At 41.5% G+C, this 27,834-nt stretch overlaps 2 protein-coding genes across 2 annotated transcripts; one reads left to right on the top strand and one right to left on the bottom strand.

Moving 5' to 3' along the window:
• The first annotated feature begins 420 nt into the window (after positions 1-420).
• sap30l (sap30-like) lies at positions 421-8,314 on the top strand. The gene is made up of 4 exons (XM_039005027.1): positions 421-1,096; positions 3,841-3,963; positions 4,257-4,355; positions 6,610-8,314. Exons 1-4 carry the CDS (start codon positions 911-913, stop codon positions 6,736-6,738), a joined length of 537 nt encoding a protein of 178 aa, XP_038860955.1. The 5' UTR covers positions 421-910; the 3' UTR covers positions 6,739-8,314.
• Positions 8,315-11,578: 3,264 nt separating this feature from the next.
• On the bottom strand, positions 11,579-13,825 carry LOC120056408 (heart- and neural crest derivatives-expressed protein 1-like). The gene is made up of 2 exons (XM_039004568.1): positions 12,986-13,825; positions 11,579-12,438 (listed from the first exon to the last, which is right to left on the bottom strand). Exons 1-2 carry the CDS (start codon positions 13,457-13,459, stop codon positions 12,343-12,345), a joined length of 570 nt encoding a protein of 189 aa, XP_038860496.1. The 5' UTR covers positions 13,460-13,825; the 3' UTR covers positions 11,579-12,342.
• Between the last annotated feature and the right edge of the window lie 14,009 nt (positions 13,826-27,834).

Here is a 27,834-nt window from a genome sequence, read left to right as displayed (position 1 = left end):
AGATTATTTTAGGGAACCGGGTCCAGGACTGGCTGAGCAAGTTTTTTTTTTCTCCCCCAGTTATCAGATGTAACAAAATGAATTCTGCGTTGGAAATGTCCAAACGAAATCGTTATGAAATCATAGTCGATAGGAGACTACATCAGCAGTGTTATCAGACTAGCAGAGTACATGATTATCAGTATGTGCACAGTAAAATCCCGTATGTCTGTTTTTCGGTATGAAGATTACTCATGAACACAGTGGAGGTGTCAGACTCGTCTTTTCATAAACAAATACGCGTTCTGATCCAGGAAGCAACCACTGAATGATTGGCTTTTTTTTTTAACCAACCGAAGAGCAATACAAACCTGTTAATTCCGCCTCTATTAGAAAATGACCAATAGTGATCCAGGAAGAACTTCCGCTGCAGGAGCAGGGCATGTTCATTGTACAGGCTGTTCTGAAAGAATACCGCGGCTATTAAGGTGAAGTCTGAAATACGTGATTACTTCAAAGTTGTTTAATCAGTGAAAGACGACTTTTGTGTTCCGATTTAGTTTGATATGTGTTAACCGGTTGGAGCCGCATGTACGAATGATCGAAAAGTAACGGTTGCACGTTGTACAAAATCGACATCACCGTTGTCGGCTCAGGAATTTGTTCGCTAGCACAGCTAGCTTTGATAGCAAGCCACCTTGTGGTCCTGTCTTGGCATTCTAGCCTGTATTGTGGTATGGATTTTTATCCATAGACAGTTTCTAGTTTGATCAGGAATCTCGTTAAAGTGTAATTTTAATTGTAGTTCGCATTTGTTTAATTTGAGAAAAACAGCTTTCTAGTTAACGCTTGTCTGTGAAGGGGGGCATTTTGGGAGGAGAAAATAACGTTCTCAGTGGTTTTTACAAAAAACATCCCCAAACCAACAATCATGAACGGGTTCAGCACTGAAGAAGACAGCCACGACGGCCCCCCAGCGCCGCCGTTTTACGGCCAGACTTGTTGTTTGATTGAGGACGGTGAGCGCTGCGGACGATCAGCTGGAAACGCCTCCTTCAGCAAACGGATCCAAAAAAGCATATCGCAGAAAAAACTAAAGCTGGACATCGACAAAAGCGTAAGTGTTTTTTATTGCTAACTAACGTTAGTTGTCTCAATCATTTGAGACGGTAGTTAGCCCCGATTAGACATCCCCTCTACCAACTGGCTAAGCAAGCCAAGCACTTGCTAATCGAGCAAGCTTGTCAAATTCAACCTTACTCTTTTATTATAAGGTTTGTTCTGCGCCATAATTATGTATCACGGAAAATGGTGGACTTCTCTCTGACTGCTTAAGGTTTCATTTGGAGTAGCAGCTAGTGGGACAGCAAACAAGAAGGGTTGCTCCCCCACCTCCAATCCGAGCCTTGGCTCGCAGTTTCACCCTGCGTAGACAGTCTTTTCCACGCCTCCACTCCCTAAAATGGCTGTTACTAAGGAAGCTATAGGTTGTCCTGGGGGGGAAACACAAAAGTTAGAGGCAGTTCTATTTGGCTACAAGCAAGTGTGATGAAGAAGAAGAAAAACTCCCTAGTGTATATAGTTAGTTGTCTGTAAAATCCAACAATGTATCCGCCACAGACAGATCGAACTCTTTCAGCACTCAATGCTATAAGGTGTTTCGCAAACCCCCCGCCCCAATTGAAGTTGAAGTGTAAAATTGCGGCTTTGCTATCTGGAAACCTACACGTTGCTGTGTTCCAATACGGGGGTGCGGCTTCTTGCTCCCTAACTACAAATACCCAAGTGGTGATCCATGGCCATTTCTCTTAGAGGATTTTATGCACAGCGGTTGAGTATAGGAAAACCTGCTCATTTAAAAACATATATATTTAACTAGGCAAGTCAGTTAAGAACAATTGTTATTTACAATGACGGCCTTGTTCAGGGGCAGAATTATAGATTTTTACCTTGTCAGCTTGGGGATTCGATCCTGCAACCTTTCTGTTACTGGCCCAACACTCTAACCACTAGGCTACCTAAGGCCAGAGTTTTGGGTTCCTCTTCCTGTGGCTGTCCCAACACAATATTACCAGAGCTACCACACCACACTTGGTTAGGCTAACTCAAATAGAAATAATTATTCCCTTTGCTTTCCCAAATTATATTTGTCAAGAACACGAGCTAAATACAAAATTATGTTGAAACGTACGTTATGAGGAGTTAAACTGGCCTAGTTTTGGTGGAATAGCACATTGAGGTGGCAGGTAGCCTAGTGGTTAGAGCTTTGGGCTAGATCAAATCCCTGAAGCTGACAATGTAAAAAATCTGTCGTTCAGCCCCTGAACAAAGCAGTTAACCCACTGTTCCCCGGTAGGCCGTCATTGTAAATAAGAATGTGTTCTTAACTGCCTACAACAGCCTGGTTAAATAAATAAATTGAGTAGTGGTCACATCTGTCACACCCAAAAGGAGAATTATCTTGTTTTTCAACTTGTGCATCATCATAATTATACAGTACCAGTCAAAGTTTGGACACATACATGTACTCATTTAAAGGTTTTTCTTTCTTTTTACTATTTTCTACATTTTCTACATCAACTGTGAAATAACACATGGAATCATGTAGTAACCAAAAAAAGTGTTAAACAAATCAAAATATATTTGAGATTCTTCAAAGTAGCCACCCTTTGCCTTGATGACAGCTTTGCATTCTCTCAACCAGCTTCATGAGGTAGTCACCTGGAATGCTTTTCCTACAGTCTTGAAGGAGTTCCCACATATGCTGAGCACTTGTTGGCTGCTTTTCCTTCACTCTGCTGTTCAACACATCCCAAACCATCTCAATTGGGTTGAGGTCGGGTGATTTGTAGAAGCCAGGTCATCTGATGCAGCAGTCCATCACTCTCCTTTTTGGTTAAATAGCCCTTACACAGCCTGGAGGTGTGTTTTGGGTCATTGTCCTGTTGAAAAACAAATTAGTCTTACTAAGTGCAAACCAGATGGGATGGCGTATTGCTGCAGAATGCTGTGGTAGCCATGCTGGTTGTGTGCCTTGAATTCTAAATGAATCACAGACAGTGTCACCAGCAAAGCCGTGCTTCACGGTGGGAGCCACACATGCAGAGATCATCCGTTCACCTATTCTGCGTCTCACAAGGACACCGCGGTTGGAACCAAAATTCTCAAATTTGGACACATCAGACTAAAGGACACATTTCCACCGGTCTAATGTCCATTGCCCGTGTTTCTTGGCCCAAGCAAATCTTTTCTTTTTATTGGTGTCCTTTAGTAGTGGTTTCTTTGCAGCAATTTGACCATGAAGGCCTGATTCACGCAGTCTCCTCTGAACAGTTGATGTTGAGATGTGTCTGTTACTTGAGCTCTGTGAGGTGCAGTTAATTGTTGATTTTTTTTGAGGTTCTTGAAATTAAAGTAATGGACTGTTGTGTCTCTTTGATTATTTAAGCTGTTCTTGCATTAATATGGACTTGGTCTTTTACCAAATAGGGCTATCTTCTGTATACCACCCCTACCTTGTGACAACACAAGTGATTGGCTCAAACGCATTAATTAAGAAGGAAAGAAATTCCACAAATTAACTTTTTACAAGGCACACCTGTTAATTGAAGCTGGTTGAGAGAATGCCAAGAGTGTGCAAAGCTGTCATCAAGGCAAAGGGTGGCTACTTTGAAGAATCTCAAATATAAAATATATTTTGATTTGTTTAATACTTTTTTTAGTTACTACATGATTCCATGTATGTTATTTCATAGTTTTGATGTCTTCACTATTATTCTACAATGTGGAAAATAGTAAAAAAAATACCCTGGAATGTGTGTCCAAACTTTTGACTGGTACTGTATATCTGTCTTATTTTAGGTTCGACATCTCTACATATGCGACTTCCACAAAAACTTCATCCAGAGTGTCCGTAACAAGAGGAAGAGGAAGACCAGTGACGACGGAGGGGAGTCTCCGGACCATGACGTGGAAGTTCCAGAGGTAACAGCCGAGAAAACAAAACCCATCGTCTTCACTTTAATCATCTGACTCTAAAACACCACATTGCTTCTCAATAGGAATCATCCTTGTGGAAGAAAATACCAGCAAGTTGAATAGATATGAAAGACAACATAAGATGGCTATTGATGAAAATTCCTAACAGCATGAAATCTCTTAAGTATTTTATGTGTGAAATGTAATTGATAGAGAACAGTAAAAATGTGCTTAAAGATATTAAATCCTTTATGGGTAACTCACCAGTCTTTCCTCACGGTCTGTTTATGTGATGTTAGGTGGACCTGTTCCAGCTTCAGGTGAACACGCTGAGACGCTACAAGAGACACTACAAGCTGCAGACCAGACCTGGCTTGAACAAGGCCCAATTGGCTGAGGTAAGTACTACATTTCAAATGTAGTTAAGTTCACTGTCTGATTCAGAAAGACTTACGTCACTGCATTCAGGTAAGGTAGCTAAGACAACCACGTATCGCAGTCAAATAAAACTTTTCTCAAAATAATGACTGTTAGAGAAATTAGTGCTCGTAAGAAATACAAGGGCCTGTGTTACATCAATGAAGACTAGTAAGCCTACAGCAGTAAGGTGTAAAGTAAGATGTCATAGACAGCTAACAGTGTCCACACCAGTGGGGCATCTAACAACATTTTCCAGCTAAAGACAAGCATCAGGCACTTTTTAAAATCATTTTTTTACTTTGATGAATGTATTCATGTATTGTCCTATTATGGTGTATTGATATTTTGCAATCCTAGATGTACTTTGTAATACTGGACAACTACCTACCAAGTCTCCCAGCGGCTAAAACAAACTGCGACTTGCCAAACCAGTTCAGCTTAACAGCTGCTCTGTGCTGGGTTAAGAGTTGCTGGCTGGTAGACTGGAACACCTAATTGGATAAGCGCCAGTTAAACCCACGGGTGGTGAAACTACTCGTGTCACTCCCATTCCATGTCCAAATAAGCTTATTCCAACTTAATTTGGGCTTGGATTGCTTAGTGTTAATATATCCATAGGACAAACAGTGCAATGTTTATTGCCACAATGACAGTAGATGGACTTTAAAAATGTCTCAGATTTCAACATTTGCATTCATTTTTTTATACAAAAATGCAGCTCTTTAATATATATATATATATATATAGCTAGTGTCCCACCCAAAGAAGTCGGTAAGCTGTCTCGGAAGGACTTAACTCTGTTAAAGCTAACTTCTGTCTTGGGGTTTTCGTTTAGGATAATTATTCTTAGGGATTTTCCTGGAAAGGGGTACCCTCACCCTCAGTAGGTGTGCCCAGCCCATCCAATGGAACCGTGACCCATAATAATATTATTATTTACCATGATGTATGTGGTGTGGGAGACCAATTACACAGTAATTGGACATAGACGTATTGTTAGGAGAATTTGTGAAATCGACATGTAATCTTGCAGCTGGCTCGACTCCTGTCCTTACAAATACTCCTCTGTGATGTTTCCAGCCCGACCCGGTGATGGGGGGGGGGGGGGGTCGTTGCGGGAGCTGGCTGAAATAAATGAAACTGCCCTGTAAGTTAAATGTTTCCCCAGGCTGTAGAGAGGCCCAGACCTCTCCATTAATGAGCCAGTCACATCATTAATAAAGCGCACGCCAACGGGTCCAACCAATTACAGCTCTCCATGTGCCGCCCACATTGAGTGGAACTGTCAGCCTAAATGGAGCTGGGTGAAACTACACAGAGGATGTTTATTTCCCCTCACGCTTGTTATTTTAAATTCGAATGATCTCTGTGTTTGGGTTTAGAAGGGGATTGAATGTCTCCTAGAAACACATCTTGTGAATTTATACGTGGAGTTTTAATCCTTGACAGTATGGGGACTCAATGTTTTTTGTCACTTTGTGGTTAACCAGACTGGTGATCCCACTTGGTCTTTGTTGGCCTTGCCTCCTGCTTTTACATATAACATTCTATATTCAATATCACTAATCTTTGCCATTATTTATTTATTTATTAAAGTGGGCAGAAATCAACTGGATATTCAATCAACAGACTGATTACACTGACCTCTTTCTCTCTGGTGCACTCTCTTAAATCTAGAACGTTGTTCTCCTCTGTGATAACTTAATGATTTAAATATAGAACGTTGTTCTCCTCTGTGATAACTTAGTGATTTAAATATAGAACGTTGTTCTCCTCTGTGATAACTTAATGATTTAAATATAGAACGTTGTTCTCCTCTGTGATAACTTAATGATTTAAATATAGAACGTTGTTCTCCTCTGTGATAACTTAGTGATTTAAATATAGAACGTTGTTCTCCTCTGTGATAACTTAGTGATTTAAATATAGAACGTTGTTCTCCTCTGTGATAACTTAATGATTTAAATATAGAACGTTGTTCTCCTCTGTGATAACTTAGTGATTTAAATATAGAACGTTGTTCTCCTCTGTGATAACTTAGTGATTTAAATATAGAACCTTCTCCTCTGATAACTTAGTGATTTAAATCTAGAACGTTGTTCTCCCTGTGATAACTTAATGATTTAAATATAGAACCTTCTCCTCTGTGATAACTTTAGTGATTTAAATCTAGAACGTTGTTCTCCTCTGTGATAACTAAATGATTTTGGCCTCAATGTTATTTGTTTACAGACTGTCAGTCGTCACTTCCGGAATATCCCGGTGAACGAGAAGGAGACTCTGACCTATTTTATTTATATGGTGAAGAGCACCAAAAGCCGACTGGACCAGAAGTCGGACGGTAGCAAACAGCTGGAGTAAAGGCCACCGATTTTAACTTCCCATACCAAGACTTGGACATGGACACGTGTGTTTGATAACAAGGTGTTTTTCCGACAGGCAGCCAAAACTGATCTTAAGACAGTTGTTGAGACTCCGCAGGGTAATGTAATGCTGTAATGTGAATATGCTGATATGTACAAAATGCACAGATTATGAAGAAATCAGCAAACGGTAGAATGCAATGTATGATAACTGCCTTAAAGGTGTTTGTGTTTTTTGTTTTGCGTCGACTGTTAACAACTTTGAAGAAGAAAAATGATGGGTTTGTGCCAAACCAGGGTGTGCAAACTTAAGATATCAATAAACTGGACAGGGTGCATTTTGTGAATGAAAAGATCATTTAAAAAAAGGTTTTAGGAAGCGTTGTACATTTTCCCTGTTGTCCAGCTAGTACTCATTCTGTTATCCGGTGGTGTGACATGCATGTGAAGACTGAGGAAGTTGAATGATGTAGCATTTTGGCAGACCCTTTCACATTTTTATTTTTCCTCTCACTCAGACTTTTCCCTCTCCCTCTATCTTCTACACTGAAACACACTCAGACTGAAGTGGCGTTTCAGTTAAAAAAAGGTTATTTTCAAATATTGTTGTCGATGTTTTTTTTTTATGTTTGTTTTCTTTACCCGCTACCCTTTTTGTGATAAATATAAGAACAGTACTTTTAGTTCATCCTTGATTGTAAGATTTCTATGTGAAGTTGTGTTTCTGGTAGGAGTAACTATTTCAACAATTGTTTTTAGATTTGCTTTCAGCAATTTGAGACTAATTTTAAGCAATTAATTAAAGCTGTGTTCATTAGAGTGGGAAATGCCCTATTATCACAATATGTTATTTCCAAAGCAAACGTTGTTGCGCTACTAACACAGGCACAATATAGAAAGTCTCAACTTGAGAGCAATGAACTGCATGTGAACCACCTAAATTACTTTCAACAGTGCACAATGAGCACTGGCTGTACCTTTTTGCTTTAGTGTTTACAATATGTTAGTTCTATTCTATTGGAATGTATTTCTGAGGAATCATGTCACCCTGGACTTGTCAAGTCCATTTCCTTTCCTGGTACAGTGTTGAAATGATGTGTGTCTAGTGGATCACAGTACCAATTATAGTCACTGGAGGAAGATGGGAGTTGGGTTTTGTTTCCTCTGTGTCACTAATTATGAGTTTCTTCACTTCAACACCACTGTATGTTCACTGGTTTGTTTGAGTCAGTGGTCTCTCCACAGATGGTATGCCTTTTTTTTAGTATTGAATTGTTTAAATTTTCCCTGTCCTTATTTAAGTCCCAAGAAATAAGTCATGTCTGCTGCGTTCCATGTTACACCATCAGTTAGCCGTGTCGGGTGTGTCATTGCTGAATTATCGATGGCTTTTCTTTTTCTTTTTTTTGTTGCTTGTAGCCTTGTTAGCACCATATAGAGTTCCCCTCTTGAACATATTGGCTGTGCTGCGTTAATACTGTATTGGCTGTGCTGCTTTAAACCTAACTGTTGTAATAGATAATACGTGTATTTAAATATGGCTGCGTATTGCTTTTAATAAACGTATTGTACATAGATAATGGCTTGTCTTTTTTATTTGCTGTGGGGTAGTCACTCTCTCTTTTTGTGATTTTTAGTAGCTGGATAGAATTAGTAACTGACAAACTGCTCTCCTTACATGCTTTTCCAACGACAGACCGTGGAGTTATTATGCAGCCCTATCACTAGTGTTGCAGATTTACAGTGCGCCTCTACGGCATGCATTTTCCTCCCTGTCTTCTCTCTGTAGTTACTCGATCTACCGCTAGGTGTCAGCAGCATTCTGTTGGGCTCCAGTGGTTGAACGGCAGAAACAACGCTAGACCTACTCCTACATGAAGGTAGCAGGGCTGAAACCTGACGTGTTACCTACATGTGACATTTCGTAGGCTATGCAATAAGAGAATGACACGTGTGTGTGTGTCCCAATAAAAATTCCTGTTGATGAGCAATGAACTTTGCCGGTTGAGACCATCCATGTGTACAGGTGCAACTATTTGCTGGAGGAACCAGTTTAATGCCTGTAGATCTATAGGTTAGACGGGCCATATATAGCCTGTATAACCTATGGCTAGTGCTATCCGGGGTTCCCTGGGACGTCCCTACCGTAAACCTTAACCCCTAGCCATAAAAGGGTTATGGCTAGGGGTTAAGGTTTACGGTAGGGACGTCCCAGAACCTATAACGTAAGAACGTCCCAAGGATCCCGGATAGCTATGTTGTCTTGTTTTTGTTACTTTTCTACTTTTTTGTGTGAGAAATATAAGAACAGTACTTTTAGTTCATCCTTGATTGTAAGATTTCTATGTAAAGTTGTGTCTGGTGGGAACTAAATATTTCAACAGTTTAGATTTTTGGTAATTTTCATGCTTTCAGCTTTTAAGACTCATTTTAAGCAATTAATTGAAGTTGTGTTCATTAGGGTGGAAAATGCGTAATTGTTACTATATATATATATATTATTTCAAAAGTAAACGTAGTTGCTGTACTAACACAGGCACAATGTAGAAAGTCTCAACTTGAGAGCAATGAACCATATTTCAACTACCTAAATTGAGTTGTTTTTGTCGCTTGCCTACACAATATCCCATAAATGAAAAGCTGAAATGTCTTGAGTCAATAAGTATTCAACCCCTTTGCTATGTCAAGCCTATATAAGCCCAGGAGTAAAGATTTGCTTAAGCTTAACAAGACACATAAGTTGCATGAACTCACTCTGTGCACAATAGCAGCGTTCAATGTGATTTGTCAATGACTACCTCGTCTCTGTACCCCACACATACAAGTTTCTGTAAGACCCCTCAGTCGAGCAGTGAATTCCAACCACAAAGACCAGCATGGATTTCCAATGCCTCGCAAAGAAGGGCACCTATTGGTAGATTGGTTAAAAAAAAAAAAAAGTAAAATCAGACACTGAATATCCCTGAGGATGGATCAACAACATTGTAGTTACTCCACAATATTAACCTAATTGACAGAGTGAAAAGGAATCCTGTACAGAATGAAAAAATATTCCAAAATGTTCATCCTGTTTGCAACAAGGCACTAAAGTAGTACTGCAAAAAATGTGGCAATGCAATTATGTTTTTGTCCTGAAGACAAAGTGTTATGTTTGGGGCAAATCCAATACAACACATTACTGAGTACCATTCCTCATATTTTCAAGCATAGTAGTGGCTGCATCATGTTATGTGTATACTTGTAATCGTTATAACTGGGGAGTTTTTCAGGATAAAAAAAATGACCTAATGGAGCTAAGCACAGGCAAAATCCTAAAGGAAAACCTGGTTCAGTCTGCTTTCTAACAGACACTGGGAGATGAATTCACCTTTCAGCAGGACAATAACCTAAAACACAAGGCCAAATCTACACTGGCGTTGCTTACCAAGGAGACAGTGAATTTTCCTGAGTGGCCGAGTTCAATCTATAACAAGACCTGAAAATGGTTGTCTAGCAATGATCAACAACCAATTTGACAGAGCTTGAAGAATTTTGGAAAGAATAAATGGGCAAATGTTGTATAATCCAGGTGTGGAAAGCTCTTAGATATTTACCCAGAAAGACTCACAGCTGTAGTCGCTGCCAAAGGTGCTTCTACAAAGTATTGACTCGGGGTGGTAATTAGATACTGTTGTATTTCATTTTCAATTAATTTGCTAACATTTCTAAAAACACATTTTCACTTTACCATTATGGGATATTGTGTGTAGATGGATGAGAATGTTTTATTTTGAATTCAGGCTGTAACACAACAAAATGTGGAATAGGTGAAGGCGTATGAATACTTTCTGAAAACACTGTATATGCATAGGCCTCTGCAAATATAGACTTCCAAACCAATATTATGCTGGCCTAATATTAAGCACTAGTTGCTGAGTGATCTATAAGAAAATCTTTGTTCAAGCCTATATGTTTTTTTGCATCATTGAAATAATAGCCTAATCTTATCTCTTAATTTGATTATTCTATACTAAAATAGGCCAGGGTTTCACAAACTCGGTCATGCTCGAATCAGCTGCTAGGGCAACAACCAAAACGTGGCCCCGGGATCTAATTTGGGAAACCCTGGTATAGGCTATGCTTTGAAATTGATTGATTGATGGGACGAGTTTATCTTGTGGGCTGATAAGTCAATCGAAAGACGGTTTTATTGGTTCCGGGCGAAACAGCGTGCATCTGTCCCATGAAAAAATGGAACGTAATCAACGTAAATTGAACGTAACCAAATATTACCTTTTCGTCTAAATTTTTAACTGAATATATTGATCTATAATGAATTTCTGAATATGGTAAATATCGTATAGAGCCAATCAAATGTTTTAGCTCATACCCAAGAAAATTGCCTATAACTGCCATCACGAATGGCGTATGACTTCCCTCGCCTATATCAATTATGACTAGAGATATATGCCACTGATTATTTATTGTACTTCGGACCCAGCACCCTGAAGCGTGTGTTTTCATATTTTAAACCACTGCACCTCAAACCCTTATGTTATTTAGTACATTACCATAAAACAAAAGATTGAAGAAACAAAATAAGAAAATGTATCGTCGAGGGCCGAGCTGTATGGAGACCTGGGATAGTGGGAGGGAATGGGCTTCTTATGGTCTTCCGCAATCTTTTATTTTTTATTTTTCCACACATGCTATGATTAAATTGTTCCATTTGTAACCTAAAATGTTTTACCAAACTGTACCATTACCCGGATGTGTCTCGTGATTGGTATCAATACAACAACAAAAAATGAACTCTTAGAAAGTGTATCCTCAAATAAAGGAAATGAATATGCCTAGGGATATGCATATCAATATTTGGAGACCTATACCTAATCGTTATTTTGAAGCACTGAATGATTTCATTGCCGTTTTACAACGATTGTGTGATTAATTATGTAATTCATTTATTAAGTCATCTATTAATATAATTTTACATCCAATTCCACACAAAGACAACAATTTCGTCAGATTCAAATATACAGTCTAATAGTTAACCACCTGTGTCATTTGGAATTACGTTCCGTTTTTTTTATTTTTTTAACAGATATTTATCCTGCACTTCTCTAAATGTAATTGTTTTCTATTTCAAAGGGACAGACAGATACGTTAATTTGAGGTAGATTCCCAACAAATATTTACAAGACATAAACACGACAATTCGACACTATTATAACAAGACAATGCATAGCATAAAAAACAGTGCTGAACATTGATTGCCGCGTAAAGAATAAAGAAACACCAACACACATCCCACCGTGGCAGTCTCTCCGTTCAGTATTGTGGCCTATCCACAACCAAACATATTTATTCTAAGCTATATAGCCTAACTTTCAGTTATATTCTATCAAAGAATACAAATGACAAAGAAAAGGTATCCAGGTATTTTTTGAATCATTTGCATAATATTGCATTTCACCAAAGTCTACCGTGTTTGAATTTGAACATTGCACGTAGAAGGCCTATAGATGTGTATATTAAGTGGTTGTATTCCTTGCAGCGAAGTGCTTGAATACGGAGGCTGCGTGGGTTTCTGCTGCTGCTCTGCTCAGTGAGGTCAGAACAGTCACTGGTTCAATTCCAAAGCCCAGACTTGCTGAGGCCAACCTGTCCGCCCTTTGAACTTTTTCTCGTTTCCTAATGACTCTTGCAGGTCCTCGTTCTGTGAAAGACAATACACAAGGGGATCAGAATATTGATATAGCATAGCATTATGCAGTTGTATTGCTAACTGACTTTTAACTCAATGTATATTGACATGGTCTGAATTAAATAAACACCTATTAGCCTACATGTACTATTTAACAACCAGGCTAACAGGATCACAGTGCTCTACTGTGAATCTTTAAAGGCCTTCTCAGGCTTGTTCAATTGAGCAAAAAACATGTAACTCTTGATATGCGATTCTAAAATAACTTTCATTGTTCTAAACTGTGAAATGTTTTCGCTTTAAATTGTCAACAAATGTGGTTAAGCAAATAATTTTAACATGAATTTAATAGACCTATACATGAATTACAATATTATGGCCTCAACTTTGTTTCAACAGTTAAAACCACAATCACGAAGGTGCATATTCCCTAATTACGTATTAAATACACTCAATAACGATGAAAATAATTTAGGTTGATGGCAGAATGTAAATACCAACAAATACTTTTTAGGCCTACAAAGTTAGAATAATATACAATGTATTACACATAGCCTACCGTTTCCCGTTTCCGTTTCAAATCTCTGTTATCATATTTCTTGATTTCGGCATTGAATCCCTGGGTCTCTCCAGTGTCTTTAGCCAACACGTCCATTAGGTAGGCAATGTAACTTGTTGCTAGTCGTAACGTTTTAATTTTGGACAGTTTCGTGTCTGCCGGTACGTTTGGTATACATTCTCTCAGTTCGGCGAACGCAGTGTTGATGCTCTCGGTCCTCCTCCGTTCCTTCTTCGGCCCCGAGGCTCTCCTCTTCCCAGTGCGCGCCGAGGGAGCGTCCAGCTGGCTGTCGTGAGACGGACCCTGAACCCCAAACTCCGTGGAGTACGGCGACTGGATCTGGAAATCAGGAGGGACTTCGCCGTGGTTCACCACCCAGCTTTGGAAGTACGGGTTATCTTGATGACACCTCTGGACGAATGGAAAGGTCTCGTGCATCAGATGATGATGCTGGTAGCTCCCAATAAGGTTCATTTTGGAAAATAGATAAAAAATAAAATCTCCTCAGGTCCCAGCAGGTCTTTTGGAGTCTTGAGGTTGGTAACACTCGTCACTGACCAAAGCTATAGTGATCAGGGGAAAGTGACATTAGCGAACGATGCTCCAAATCGACATAGGAATACCTTCACTATAACAAATACAAACACATAAGACAAGCAAGCAACACACGTTTACAAACGTTTCTCCTAAAAAACAAAAAAGTGTCAAGTTTGTTGAATAACCGTCGTTGTCATTCTGATAAGGCTAGAAAAATTACGTGTAAAGTGAAGTAGTATAATCCAGACAGGTTTTGACAATCTGGAGAGCACTTATTTTTCGTGGGATTGCTCTCATTTGCGCAAGAAATTTGACCCTACTGAAGGTGCGGGGCCTCGGGTTTATATGGTTTCGAAAACAACAGAACGACCAGTCAGCCAATGAGGTGAGATGGCCACAGGTTGGGGTGGAGAGTGTGGGAGAGCAGAGCAGTCAGCGAGGTTTACAATAACATGCGCCATGGTGCCACAACCAAAACCGGTATGAGAACGTATGCAAACCAATACATCATTTGCACGGCCTGTTCCCCTTTCAACCCGAAGAAGAGTATAGTTTTCATGTTTAGTTCGATTAGTTATAGTTGAAAAGGCTCCCGCGGATTCCATATTGAGCTCTCTGCAGCCTTTACGCACGCCCCCCCCCCCCCCCCCCCCATACTCAGAATTTATAATTTGTCGATATTGCTTCAGTTAGTAAAATATTGTGTTTTCGTTCAGCATAGATTCCATTGGTACTACATTGCATGGATTTGTGGGAAAAATAAGTTCATTGTATGCATGTTGTAGCTTATTTATTTGTGAGCACATAGGCTATGTAATATAGGCTATATATGTAATACAATTAGATGTGAAATACTTTGAGAAAGGGAAATGGTTAATTAAATATAACGTAGTCTATAGATAGGAATGAAAAAATGAACGTGGAGGTAATACGCCTACACCTAGAAGAAGACAAAATGCAATGGTGTATTTTAACATTGTTATTTTGCCAAATTGATAATATGGTCTACTCGGTTAGTGCGCAAACTGTGGTTTCTCATTTGTAAGATGTGTGACTGAGCAGTGGCAACCCCTATAAGAACATTTGGAAACATTTGTTTTTATCAATTAACCTTTAAAATGCGTCAATTGTTGTTTTCTCTGATTTCAACCCCCTGCATTGAAATCGTCCATGTTTTTGAACAACTGTGCTTTTAATAATCATACCAAAAACTGTACAATCAACCTTTGTTATAGTTTTATAAATGCCTAATCAAATAAAACCATATAAACTGAATTTATAAAGATAATTTAAAATCATGACCTCACTTGATGAGTTTACCTGAATAGGGGGAGAAAAAAAGGTGTAGCCTCATATTTGTGTGTCCTCTGAATAATGAAATGTTAACATCGTTTCGTAAATCTAGCAAGTTACATTCAACAGCGTGGATCATTTGGGATATTTGTCCTATTTGGGAATAAAATATAAATATTTCGAAGCTGCCTATTTCGTCAAATAAGTCTACTTGTTTACACAATAACATACATTCATTAGAGGCTGCTATTAAAATGTCTAAGCAGTTAATGTGATCAACATGGGAAAAGATAAATTATTTATTAGCCAATATTCCATTAATTGTAGAGGCTTCTGATATTAGATTTTTAATTCATTGTTCAAGTAATTAAATGTATATCAAGTAAAAATATGCAGTAACGGCATATAGTCTAAGTATTGATATGCTACAAAAACATTAATGTTAATATACATATTTTAAAATGTATTACAATTATTCATTTTATCATAGGTTAAATGTTTACAATTCAAACGCAATGACGCACAATTTGAATGAATGTTTATGGTCTTGGGGTTGAAATGAATGATGGTTCTGTGTGTTTGTGTGAATATTTTTTTTTAAATGTTTTGTGTAACACGTGTGTACAAATACACAGGCCTAAATAACAGATCTGTAACATCACGTGCTTCAATGATGCTATGGCATGAGAGCCATTCGAGAGGGAGACGGCTGAAGGGAACGCGCCGGTTATCTCTCTTCGGGCTCAGGATTATTAATTCTCCATAGCTCAGTCAAGTAGAATTCCTCATTGCTGCCTGCAGCCCCATACTAACATACCATCTAATCTCTATCAGCCTAAAACATTATCCCATTACATTGTATGACCTTGACGCTATTTTGAAACCATTTACTTCATGTCTTATCTAAATATAGTAATAAATCAGAGGTGTCACGTTCCTGTTTATCACACATATTCCATAAAAGCACTCCTTGGAAGGCCACTGTTTGTATTAGGGCAGTTGGTTACATATTTTAACGTCACCTATGTTAATGTCAACGGTCAGGAGAAATAATCAATCACAACAATATGATGGCCATGCAGTCATGATCGGCTAGCTGCCTTTTCAGCGTCAGTAAAGATGTAGGATCATAGCAAATAACTGTTGTACAGTTGCAACAATAATCATTATGTCCGTGTCATTTTTGGTGTGGGGGGGGGGGGGGCAACACTGTTGTTTTCGAGTGCACCAGATTTGTTGTGCTTGACATTTTCAATATTATTGGATGTAGTCTACATTGTTCTATTAATATTAGACTATATTAGATTCAACGGGTTGCAACTTGCCAGCATTTTAAATCGTTGCTTCTGCCTTTTCTTTAGCTTCTTAAATGTATTTTTGGAATATGTTTTTTTTTTCGTGCTGATCTTTGATTTCTATTACGTGGCTACTGCTATCTCATTTTAGAAGGTATAGACAATTAAATCCATAGCATGTTCTACCCGTGGGGCTCCCGAGTGGCACAGCGGTCTAAGGCGCTCAGTGCAAGAGGCGTCACTATAGTACCTGGTTCGAATCCAGGCTGTATCACATCTAGCCGTGATTGGGAGTCCCATAGGGCGGCGCACAATTGGCCCAGCGCCGTCCGGGTTTGGCCGGGGTAGGCCGTCATTGTAAATAAGAATTTGTTCTTATTAACTGACTTGCCTAGTTAAAACATTTAAAATGAATAATATGTGATTTGCAAAAGGTTATCATAATTTATATCCATTTTCTTTCTGGCATTACACACTGGGTACACACTGGTTGAATCAACGTTTTTTCCAGGTCATTACAATGAAATTATGTTGAACCAATGTGGAATAGAAGTTGATTAGATATCTGTGCCCAGTGGGAAGGTTCACTCTCCGCATATCTCAAGAAGAATGAATGACTTACAATCATTCCATTTAATATACCCTCCGTTTGTATGGTATAGTTCTCCCCCCATAGTTCTCCTATGAGTATGAAACAACCAATGCAGACACAGCCTCTTGAAAAGACAACCTGACACTGTTGATTAAGAGTCCACTACGCAGATATGAAATACAATACTGGTCATATTGTTCTGTAGCTCGCTGTAGCCGACACTTTTCAACACGAAAAAGGCATCAGCTTCCTCATAGGCTTGGATAGGCTTGGATAGGCTTGGGCATCTTGTAGCACCAACAGGAGCACTGAAAGACCCTGGTCCCTGGCACCAACAGTGACCTCTTAACCTTATGCCTTTACCCCTCCACTCCCATCTCCCTCTCTTTCTCTCTCTTTTGCTCTCTCGCTCGTGGTCTCTCTCTTTTGCTCTCTCTCTCGTTCTCTCTGTCCTTTCTCCCCCCTCTCTCTCTCTCTCTCTCTCTCTCTCTCTCTCTCTCTCTCTCTCTCTCTCTCTCTCTCTCTCTCTCTCTCTCTCTTTCTCTCTCTCTCTCTCTCTCTCTCTCTCTCTCTCTCTCTCTCTCTCTCTCTCTCTCTCTCTCTCTCTCTCCCTCTCTCTCTCTCGCTCTCTCTCCTTCTCTCTCTCTCTCTCTGTCGTTTCTAGCTGTGCCTGGGGAAACATCCAAAATAGGTCATAGGAGCCATCTTGACCGTGTTATGAATTCTCTTCAGAATTATTTGTGTCATCATGTAGATTTTTCAATGGTGCCGTTTCCCCCCTCTTCAGAATGCTTACTCTGGACTTCAGATTTTAAACAAATATCCCCAGAATGATTCAAAGCTTATGTGCTCAGCATGGCATAATAACTAACTCTAGGAAACTATTCTACACAGTATGTTCCCTCGCTTCTTCTCTTTACTTTCAGGGCTGTGTTTAATGTATTCTCTTATATCCATCTCTCACATGAAACATCTAAATGCAAATTGATTAAACATTATGCACACAAACAGACAGTCTCTCTCCATGGCTGCTCGTTAGGGGGGAAATATGCTCTTTGGCTTCATGTGCCTCCCTGGCTGTCTCCCTGTCCCATTCAATCTCAAGCAGCATCTCTCTCATGCATCACCCTCATGACTGTCGGTCGCTGTTGTGTTTTTCCCCCATCCTCCACTAATAAAGATAAGGCACCCCGGCTGGAATGTGGTGAGGGTGGCTCGGCGAGGTACATTTTGGGGCAGATTCTTGTGATTGTTTACAGCAGTGATGAGCCTGGGAGACCCTAGTGCCCTCTGAGCTGATTTATGCTGTGTGTACAGCCAGGGAGAGAGAGACCAGTGGTCTGGACAGAAGCCTACCCAGCCCAGCAGAATACCACCTCCAGCCCCATCTCTGGGCAGACACAACCCCCCCCCCCCCCCCCCCTCCCCCGCCCCGTCTTACAGTCCCGGCTCCTGAGACCACCAACCGGACTGGCACTAATGATTTCACAGCAGTCATTTTAAAAGTGCACAGCTGTTCTATGTCAAAAATGCTGCAGAGTATTTTGGGAGAACAGCATTGACACACAAAAACATCATCCTATAGATTTGACTCTGGGAAGTTTGTTTTAAAAGGCTTTGTTGATACTGGAAGTAAGTAGCACGTCTTAGTAAAAAAATCTGTTTTTATGTACCATTCTATAATACTATGTGTCAGTGTATGCTATAATGCTGCTGTTGTCATTGTGTTCGTAGGACTAATTGCCTTTAATGGTAGAAACAGGTAGCCACTCTGTTCATTCATACTGAAGTCTCTCCGCTCATTAAAACCAATGAATGAGCTACAGATGTCAGATTGCCGTTAGCTTACCTGGAGGGAGCATTGTAAGAGGTTAGTTGAGGTTTAACGAAGTTACACATCACACAGACTGAGAGAGAAACCAAGAGACAGAGGGGTAGGACTGAGAGCCATGTGGTAAAATCTGAAAGAGCATAGTGAACCTGTTACTGTAAGCATCTGGGAAACCTGTTTGCTCGAGGCAAAAAGATTTTCAGTGAACTGTAAGAGGATATAAATATGGTGTAGCATATAACTCTTAAGGCCATGGAGGGGAAAATTCCCCTAAACGCTATTTATAAGTGTCTTGCGTTACAATAGCCTCGTTCTGCTCTCTGGCATGCCACCCTCTCTTGACAACTCCTTATGGAATTGTCACGCCGAACATGATGATGATGTGAGCCAATGAGTGACAAGGAGTAGGCAAGAGCACAAACAGATCTGGGAACAGGCTATAGAAGGAGAAAACAGATCTGGGAACAGGCTATAGAAGGAGAAAACAGATCTGGGAACAGGCTATAGAAGGAGAAAACAGATCTGGGACCAGGCTATAGAAGGAGACAACAGATCTGGGAACAGGCTATAGAAGGAGACAACAGATCTGGGACCAGGCTATAGAAGGAGAAAACAGATCTGGGACCAGGCTATAGAAGGAGACAACAGATCTGGGACCAGGCTATAGAAGGAGACAACAGATCTGGGACCAGGCTATAGAAGGAGACTTTCAGATCTGGGACCAGGCTATAGAAGGAGAAAACAGATCTGGGAACAGGCTATAGAAGGAGACAACAGATCTGGGACCAGGCTATAGAAGGAGACTTTCAGATCTGGGACCAGGCTATAGAAGGAGACAACAGATCTGGGACCAGGCTATAGAAGGAGACAACAGATCTGGGACCAGGCTATAGAAGGAGACTTTCAGATCTGGGACCAGGCTATAGAAGGAGACAACAGATCTGGGACCAGGCTATAGAAGGAGACAACAGATCTGGGACCAGGCTATAGAAGGAGAAAACAGATCTGGGACCAGGCTATAGAAGGAGACAACAGATCTGGGACCAGGCTATTGAAGGAGAAAACAGATCTGGGACCAGGCTATAGAAGGAGACAACAGATCTGGGACCAGGCTATAGAAGGAGACAACAGATCTGGGACCAGGCTAGCATTACAAGGCATGTCAATTTGCTGGTCCGAATCAGTTGGGTTGCCAGGAAAGGGGGTCTGACTTATTAATATGCCCACGGCATGCAGTGTCCTTCCCTGTCCACCTCCCTGAAGCATCTAGATATATCTGAATAGACCCTAAAACAGACACAGGAAGTCTATCTGCGTCAGGCTGCGTGATAATGTCAGAACTGCCGCCGGAATGCAGTGACAAGCTCTCAGACCAACGCTTGATTGGATCCTTATCATAGCAATGCTGTTCCTGATTGGATCGCTTATCATAACCATGGTCGGCTCTGTGCTAATGTTATGATATTCAGGTTACGTCCCAAATGGGCAACCTATTCACTATATAATACACTACTTTTAACCAGAGCCCCTATTCCCTATATATAGTGCACTACTTTTAACCAGAGCCCCTATTCCCTATATATAGTGCACTACTTTTAACCAGAGTCCCTATTCCCTATATAGTGCACTACTTTTAATCAGAGTCCTATGGGCCCAGGTCAAAAGCAGTGTACTGCATAAGGAACCTGGTGCCATTTGCGACACAGCCTGATTATGAGCCGTGAATTCTTTGCCTGGGTGAGGTAGCTGCTATCTGCAGTCTGGACTTTCCCGTGTATAATAATCACAGAGTGGAACGTGTGTGTGTGGCAAAACTACAAAATAGCATTATAACCACAGGATAACGTCACGCGAAGAGTGAGTGTTTTGAACGCCGTACCTCACGCAAACCCCCCCCCCCCCCAAAATGAAGTTATTTTCATGTGAATTACAGTGATTCTGTCTGGACCGTTGCAATTTGAGGTCTCGTCTAAGAGGAAGTGGACTCACTTCCCAAAAAGGAAAGAGGATACTGCTGTCGTGGAGCTCTCCTGTTTTGATTTCTTCAATAGGGACCAATTCTCTATGAAATGAAATCGTCCATTTAAAGATATACACTACTTTTGTGTGTTTCCATTGAGAGAAATAACGATCCTTGTATCAAATGGAATATTGTTGTTCATCCATCAAGGTGTATGACATTATTGTACTTTCAGATGTTTTTAGATCTGGTTTTTAATAGAAATAATGGAAGGATGGAACATAAAATCTGTCCATATTGTTTGAACTTTGTTATGAAGGGAATTCTCTGGGAAGAGAATATCTCAGCTGAGCTCCAATGGTGCCCGGTGAACCACCTTGCTTGTCTGAAGCCAGGATGGGCCGTCACAGCCTAACCCTGGCCCTGGGTTTCATCTGGACCCTAACTGCCTCTGGGACCAGGGCTGTGTGCTGTCCCTGTCCTGAGTTGTGGGCCTAGAGTGGGTTTGGAGCAATGCTTAGGGTTGGAGGTTCTGCCCCGCTCGCACCGCTTTCCCATTCTCTGGCTTTTCCACGTCGGCCTCGCTCTGCAGCCTTGCTCCTGAGAAAAAGCAGACACCACCCCCCCCCCCCCCCCCCCCCCTCCCCCTCCACCTCCTCCCCTCTCCTCCTCCCCTCTCCTCCTCCCCTCCTCCCTCTCCCAGCTCTCTTTTCTGTACCTTTCCCTCTGGGGGTTTTATGGCAGCTCCTCTGTTTCTGACATATGACCTCTGCCATGCATTAGACAGCGTGTACACTATCATACAACGGCAGATATACAGAGCATGTGATTATATATTTATGTCCGTGTAAATATGTAATAGGAAGTATTACTTTCCAATCTCTGTCCATGCCAGTTTTCAGCAGTGATAACGTGGTTGATTTATCCCCCCTAAAACGTATATACTTTAATCCAATTAACTTGGATATTTAGTACACTTGGATATTTAGTACACTTGGTTATTTAGGAAGGTAGGGAATCATCTCTGTGTAGTGTAGACCTCATTGGGCAATTTTTTTTGTAAAGCTTTCTACCTTGCATGAGTGCAGGTTTCTGTGAACTCTCTGCTCAACTATTGTCTTATGCAGTATGACATGTTGTAATTCTCTGTATACAGTTCACTCATTTGCATGAAGCCTATTTGTGCTGCCTGGCTGCCACCAAAATGAATGATTTTTATTTATTTTTTATGAACAAAGGGAGATCAATGTTACTCGATGTACGCTGGAAAGGCAAAAGAAAGTTGTTGTTTAACAATGAACCTTTTTTTTGTTGTTAAAGGTTTGTGTGCTTTGTTCCTGTGCTTTGTTCCTGTGTAATGGTGTCTGGTTCTCTTTTGTGGAGGAGATGTACTGTCGGGACCTGATCCTAGATCAGATGTTGAGTCGATGTTTAAAGGCCATCCTATCCGAGGGAGAGAAATGTTGTCCTGTCTTTCATTGATCTTTATTCTCATTCGTCTTCATTGATTCAATATTCAACACAAAGGGACTGCAGATTAAAATGAACTACGTCATTCAATCTGGTACAATAACTGTTGAACATGGTTCCTGTGAAGTTAAAACAATTCAAATTATAATACAAATAATACAAATTATAAGGACTTATTTCACTTTTATTTCAGAATATCTGGAGAAAAAAAAATGTAATTATCCAGTGGTAATGCATGGACAGTTGGTCAGGGTGGAAGAGAGAGAGAGAGAGCGAGAAAGACACATGGATGGATGGAGAGAGCAGTGTCCATAGATGTCCTGTGAACTCATCTCATGGCATACGAGCCCGTCAAGTAGGTCTATTTCTGTCCATGCCGTTACGAAGGATTTTGTGCCTTATTTGTTGTAAAAAATAATAATTAGCACATCAGCCATGGAGCCATGATTTTGACTGGCAGAATGTAGCGCAGGGGCCCACGAGCTGATGTGTTCTTCTTAAAGTCCCAGTGCAGTCGAAAATGTGAATTTCCTGGTTTTTATATATATATTGTCACACCCTGACCGTAGAGATCCTTTTTATGTCTCTATTTTGGTTGGTCAGGGTGTGAGTTGGGGTGGGCATTCTATGTCTGGTGTTCTATGTTGTCCTTGTTTTGTATCTCTGTGTGTTTGGCCTGGTATGGTTCTCAATCAGAGGCAGCTGTCTATCGTTGTCTCTGATTGAGAATCATATTTAGGTAGCCTGTTCCCACCTGTGTTTGTGGGTGGTTGTTCCCTGTTTAGTGTTTGTTTCACCTTTCAGGACTGTTCGTTTGTCGTGTTTGTTGTTTTGTCAAGTGTTGCGTATTTTATTAAATAATATGAACACTTACCACGCTGCACCTTGGTCCTCTTCTCCTTCTCCCGACGACGTGCGTTACATATATATATTTCCCACACTATGAGGTTGGAATAATACTATGAAATTGTGAAAATTGTGATAATTCCCTTTTAGTGTCAGAGCTGTTTGAAAAGACGGCCTGAAATTTCAGCTTGTTTTGGTGTGATGGAGTTTTGGCTGGCCTGGTGACATCACCAGCCGGTAAATTAGTTAATAGACCAATAAGAAAGAGAGTTCAAAACCTCTCTGCCAATAACAGTTAGTTTTCAGTTTTCCCCTCCCCACTCAAACCATTCCCAGACAGTCCTAGCAAAATTCTTGCCTGAGAAATGGCTTTTTGCTAAGAAGCAATTTTTGTTTACTTTTGACCATTTTAATTAAAAACGATCACAGTAAGGTACTTCATTTTTATCCAGATGTTACGCTCGTTGGTGGAATGAGTGGACCAAGGTGCAGCGTGGTAGGCGTACATCTTCCTTTATTCAATGAACACCGAAGAAAACAACAAATACAAACGAAACGTAACGTCTAGTCGGGCTAAACAGCACAGTACCAAAACAAGATCCCACAAACTACAGGTGGGAAAAGGCTGCCTAAGTATGATCCCCAATCAGAGACAACGATAGACAGCTGCCTCTGATTGGGAACCATACCCGGCCAACAAAGAAATAGAAAACGTAGATTGCCCACCCAAGTCACACCCTGACCTAACCAAATAGAGAATTAAAAGGATCTCTAAGGTCAGGGCGTGACACCAGAAGTGATTTGATGTTGAGATAAAAATGGCTGCACTGGGTCTTTAAGTCCCCCCCCTTGAGAGTCATGTATTATATATAGTTTGTTTGTGAGTAGGATTTAAAAGTTCTGGGCTAACAATCCGTTCTCGGGTTTAAATACGCTCCCCCTCAAATCTATGGTCTGTCATTGGACGAACTCTGAACCTGCGGGCTCCCCTCTGCCGGTGAGAACCACCGTTGGCTGCTGGAGATGGGGCACGTTGTTTTATGATGCGATCTGTCTTGTGAGTCTCAGCCAAAATCCTATTTTTATGGCTTGCTTATACATTCCTGCTGCAAATGGTTTACATACCAAGGCAGGGAGCCTTCCTAAATCAGCTGGCAGGTCCAGGCAGCTGGGACAAGGTGGAAACCCTGTCATCGGGCCGCTCCGCACGGGATTAACGAACCCCAAATCAAGATAATAACATCTCTGCATGACCCGGAGCGCCGGATTACATCACTTTCACAGTAGTTCTATTTAGACTCTTGTCGTTCTCGGTCCTCTGTGACCCTTTTCTCCCTCATTCTTTATGAAAGCCCAGAATGCAACACCCATTCATGAATGATATGGGTGTTTTTTCTTCAACCCGAGGGTCCTTCAACACCGTTCAAAAATGGTTGAGTAAAGGTGGAGAACTTCATCCCAAATGGTACCCTGTTTCCGTAGGGCTCTGGTCAAAGTAGTGCACTATGTAGGGAATAGGGTGCCATAGGACCTGGGTCAAAAGTAGTGCATTATATAGGGAATAGGGTGCCATAGGGCCTGGGTCAAAAGTAATGCACTATGTAGGGAATAGGGTGCCATAGGGCCTGGGTCAAAAGTAATGCACTATGTAGGGAATAGGGTGCCATAGGGCCTGGGTCAAAAGTAATGCACTATGTAGGGAATAGGGTGCCATAGGGCCCTGGTCTAAAGTAGTGCACTATGTAGGGAATAGGGTGCCATTTGGGACGCACCCTAAAAGTGGAGGAGTTAAAGGGTGCTGACTCAACCATTCAGGACCGGGCAACAATCTAGACCAGTGTTCAGGAGGCCCCAGAGTGCAGCCACACAAATCCTCTGTTACCTACTCTGTTTTAAAACCTTGTTTCATTCATGTTAGCAGCTCATAAAGGGCCGCCCACTGCTTCGGCAGAAACAATCTAGGGCCTTCAGATTATATACGACACACTACTGTGGGCTCTAATCACGCTTTGGCTTTCTTTAGTAGACTCATTTGGCTTGATTAGAGATATGTAGAGGTCATGAACCATTGAACAGTCTCTTGACGCTGCTCTCAGAGTAATCTGACTTACCATAAATAGCCCAAAACTCCCTTGGCCCGATTACTTTCGTTTTTGTTTATGTTGACGCAGTAAATTAGTCAATAGGTCTTAATGTTTTCCTCTCCCTTCGCCTCGGTGGAGAACTGCTTCCTCGCATGTGGGAGGAAAAAGGTTCTTTAAAAAAAGTCTTATGAGTGAAAAGGATGTTACCTCATTAAAGAAAGGGACGTAAATCTGTCTCCCCACTCAGCTTCACCATACCACATCTGTCCCGCTCCGCCCCGCCCCGCTCCCTCTAACCACTCATTGTTCCTCATACCTACTGAGCCACGGAGCTTACACCCCATTTTATAGGCCATGCCGTTGACCTCACATGCTTTTTAGCCTCCCTTGAGTCCCTTCACTATCCGCGGTGTCATGTTATGGTGGTTCTGACTGGGAAAGCATGTACAGTATTAGGCATTAGGTACTGTTATGGGTACATGGCTTGGAAGCACTTAAAACAAAGGAGGAAGACTTGATAGATACATTGGTTGTGTCCAAAATAGCAACCTATTCCCTATATAGTGCACTACCTTTGACCAAGGCCACATAGGGCTCATTGGACTGTGGTCAAAAGTAGTGCACTAAATAGGGAATACTGTAGGTTGCCATTTTGGACACAGCCTTTGTATTAGTCGATGAGGATCGTCCTATTATATCAGAGAGAGGAGGAACTCCCTTGTCTCTGGGGTGAAAGAGAAATCATTTAGATTCCTATAATATCTGTTCTCTTCTTCCCTGCTTGGTTTGACTGTCCCTCAGTAGTGGTGCTTTGTCTTTTCTGAGGTATTTACGACCCAAAGTGAACCAGTGTTTCAGAGATGTTCCTAGAGTTTTCTCTCCCATAGGACAACACGTCTCACAGTCAATAGATCAGTGTAAAATGGCTGTGACGTTTAGTCGTGATATACTGGGACTCACCTATAACTGTGTGTCCAGGTCGGAATCTCTCTGTACGTGAAGACAGAAGCACTAAGGCCGTAGGCTAACACGCTACACCAGACGCTTTCAATTACATCCTTATGTCCTCGTCCCAAATGGCACCCTATTCCCTACATAGTGCACTATTTTTGACCAGGGCCCATAGGGCGCTATATAGGGAATAGGGTGCTATTGGGGACGCACACTATTATATCTGTCAGGAGCCTTAAAGTATGAAAACAACGGCCTGGAAAGAAAAATCACTGAAGCCAACCAAGGACTGGAGGTAAGAGGACTGGAGGTAAGAGGACTGGATGTAAGAGGACTGGAGGTAAGAGGACTGGAGGTAAGAGGACTGGAGGTAAGAGGACTGGAGGTAAGAGGATTGGATGTAAGAGGACTGGATGTAAGAGGACTGGATGTAAGAGGATTGGATGTAAGAGGACTGGATGTAAGAGGATTGGATGTAAGAGGACTGGATGTAAGAGGACTGGATGTAAGAGGACTGGATGTAAGAGGACTGGATGTAAGAGGATTGGATGTAAGAGGACTGGAGGTAAGAGGACTGGAGGTAAGAGGACTGGATGTAAGAGGACTGGATGTATGAGGACTGGATGTAAGAGGACTGGAGGTAAGAGGACTGGAGGTAAGAGGACTGGAGGTAAGAGGACTGGATGTAAGAGGACTGGATGTACGAGGACTGGATGTACGAGGACTGGATGTAAGAGGACTGGATGTAAGAGGGCTGGATGTAAGAGGACTGGATGTAAGAGGACTGGAGGTAAGAGGACTGGATGTATGAGGACTGGATGTAAGAGGACTGGATGTAAGAGGACTGGAGGTAAGAGGACTGGATGTAAGAGGACTGGATGTATGAGGACTGGATGTAAGAGGACTGGATGTAAGAGGACTGGAGGTAAGAGGACTGGAGGTAAGAGGACTGGAGGTAAGAGGACTGGATGTAAGAGGACTGGATGTAAGAGGACTGGAGGTAAGAGGACTGGAGGTAAGAGGACTGGATGTAAGAGGACTGGATGTAAGAGGACTGGATGTACGAGGACTGGATGTAAGAGGACTGGATGTAAGAGGACTGGAGGTAAGAGGACTGGATGTAAGAGGACTGGATGTACGAGGACTGGATGTACGAGGACTGGATGTACGAGGACTGGATGTAAGAGGACTGGATGTAAGAGGACTGGATGTAAGAGGACTGGAGGTAAGAGGACTGGATGTACGAGGACTGGATGTATGAGGACTGGAGGTAAGAGGACTGGATGTAAGAGGACTGGATGTACGAGGACTGGATGTACGAGGACTGGATGTAAGAGGACTGGATGTAAGAGGGCTGGATGTAAGAGGACTGGATGTAAGAGGACTGGAGGTAAGAGGACTGGATGTATGAGGACTGGATGTAAGAGGACTGGATGTAAGAGGACTGGAGGTAAGAGGACTGGATGTAAGAGGACTGGATGTATGAGGACTGGATGTAAGAGGACTGGATGTAAGAGGACTGGAGGTAAGAGGACTGGAGGTAAGAGGACTGGAGGTAAGAGGACTGGATGTAAGAGGACTGGATGTAAGAGGACTGGAGGTAAGAGGACTGGAGGTAAGAGGACTGGATGTAAGAGGACTGGATGTAAGAGGACTGGATGTACGAGGACTGGATGTAAGAGGACTGGATGTAAGAGGACTGGAGGTAAGAGGACTGGATGTAAGAGGACTGGATGTACGAGGACTGGATGTACGAGGACTGGATGTACGAGGACTGGATGTAAGAGGACTGGATGTAAGAGGACTGGATGTAAGAGGACTGGAGGTAAGAGGACTGGATGTACGAGGACTGGATGTAAGAGGACTGGAGGTAAGAGGACTGGATGTAAGAGGACTGGATGTAAGAGGACTGGATGTAAGAGGACTGGAGGTAAGAGGACTGGATGTACGAGGACTGGAGGTAAGAGGACTGGAGGTAAGAGGACTGGAT

The sequence above is a fragment of the Salvelinus namaycush genome, chromosome 12 (genome assembly GCF_016432855.1).
Source record: "Salvelinus namaycush isolate Seneca chromosome 12, SaNama_1.0, whole genome shotgun sequence".
Lineage (NCBI taxonomy): Eukaryota > Metazoa > Chordata > Actinopteri > Salmoniformes > Salmonidae > Salvelinus > Salvelinus namaycush.
This window is presented reverse-complemented; position numbering and strand designations above follow the sequence as displayed.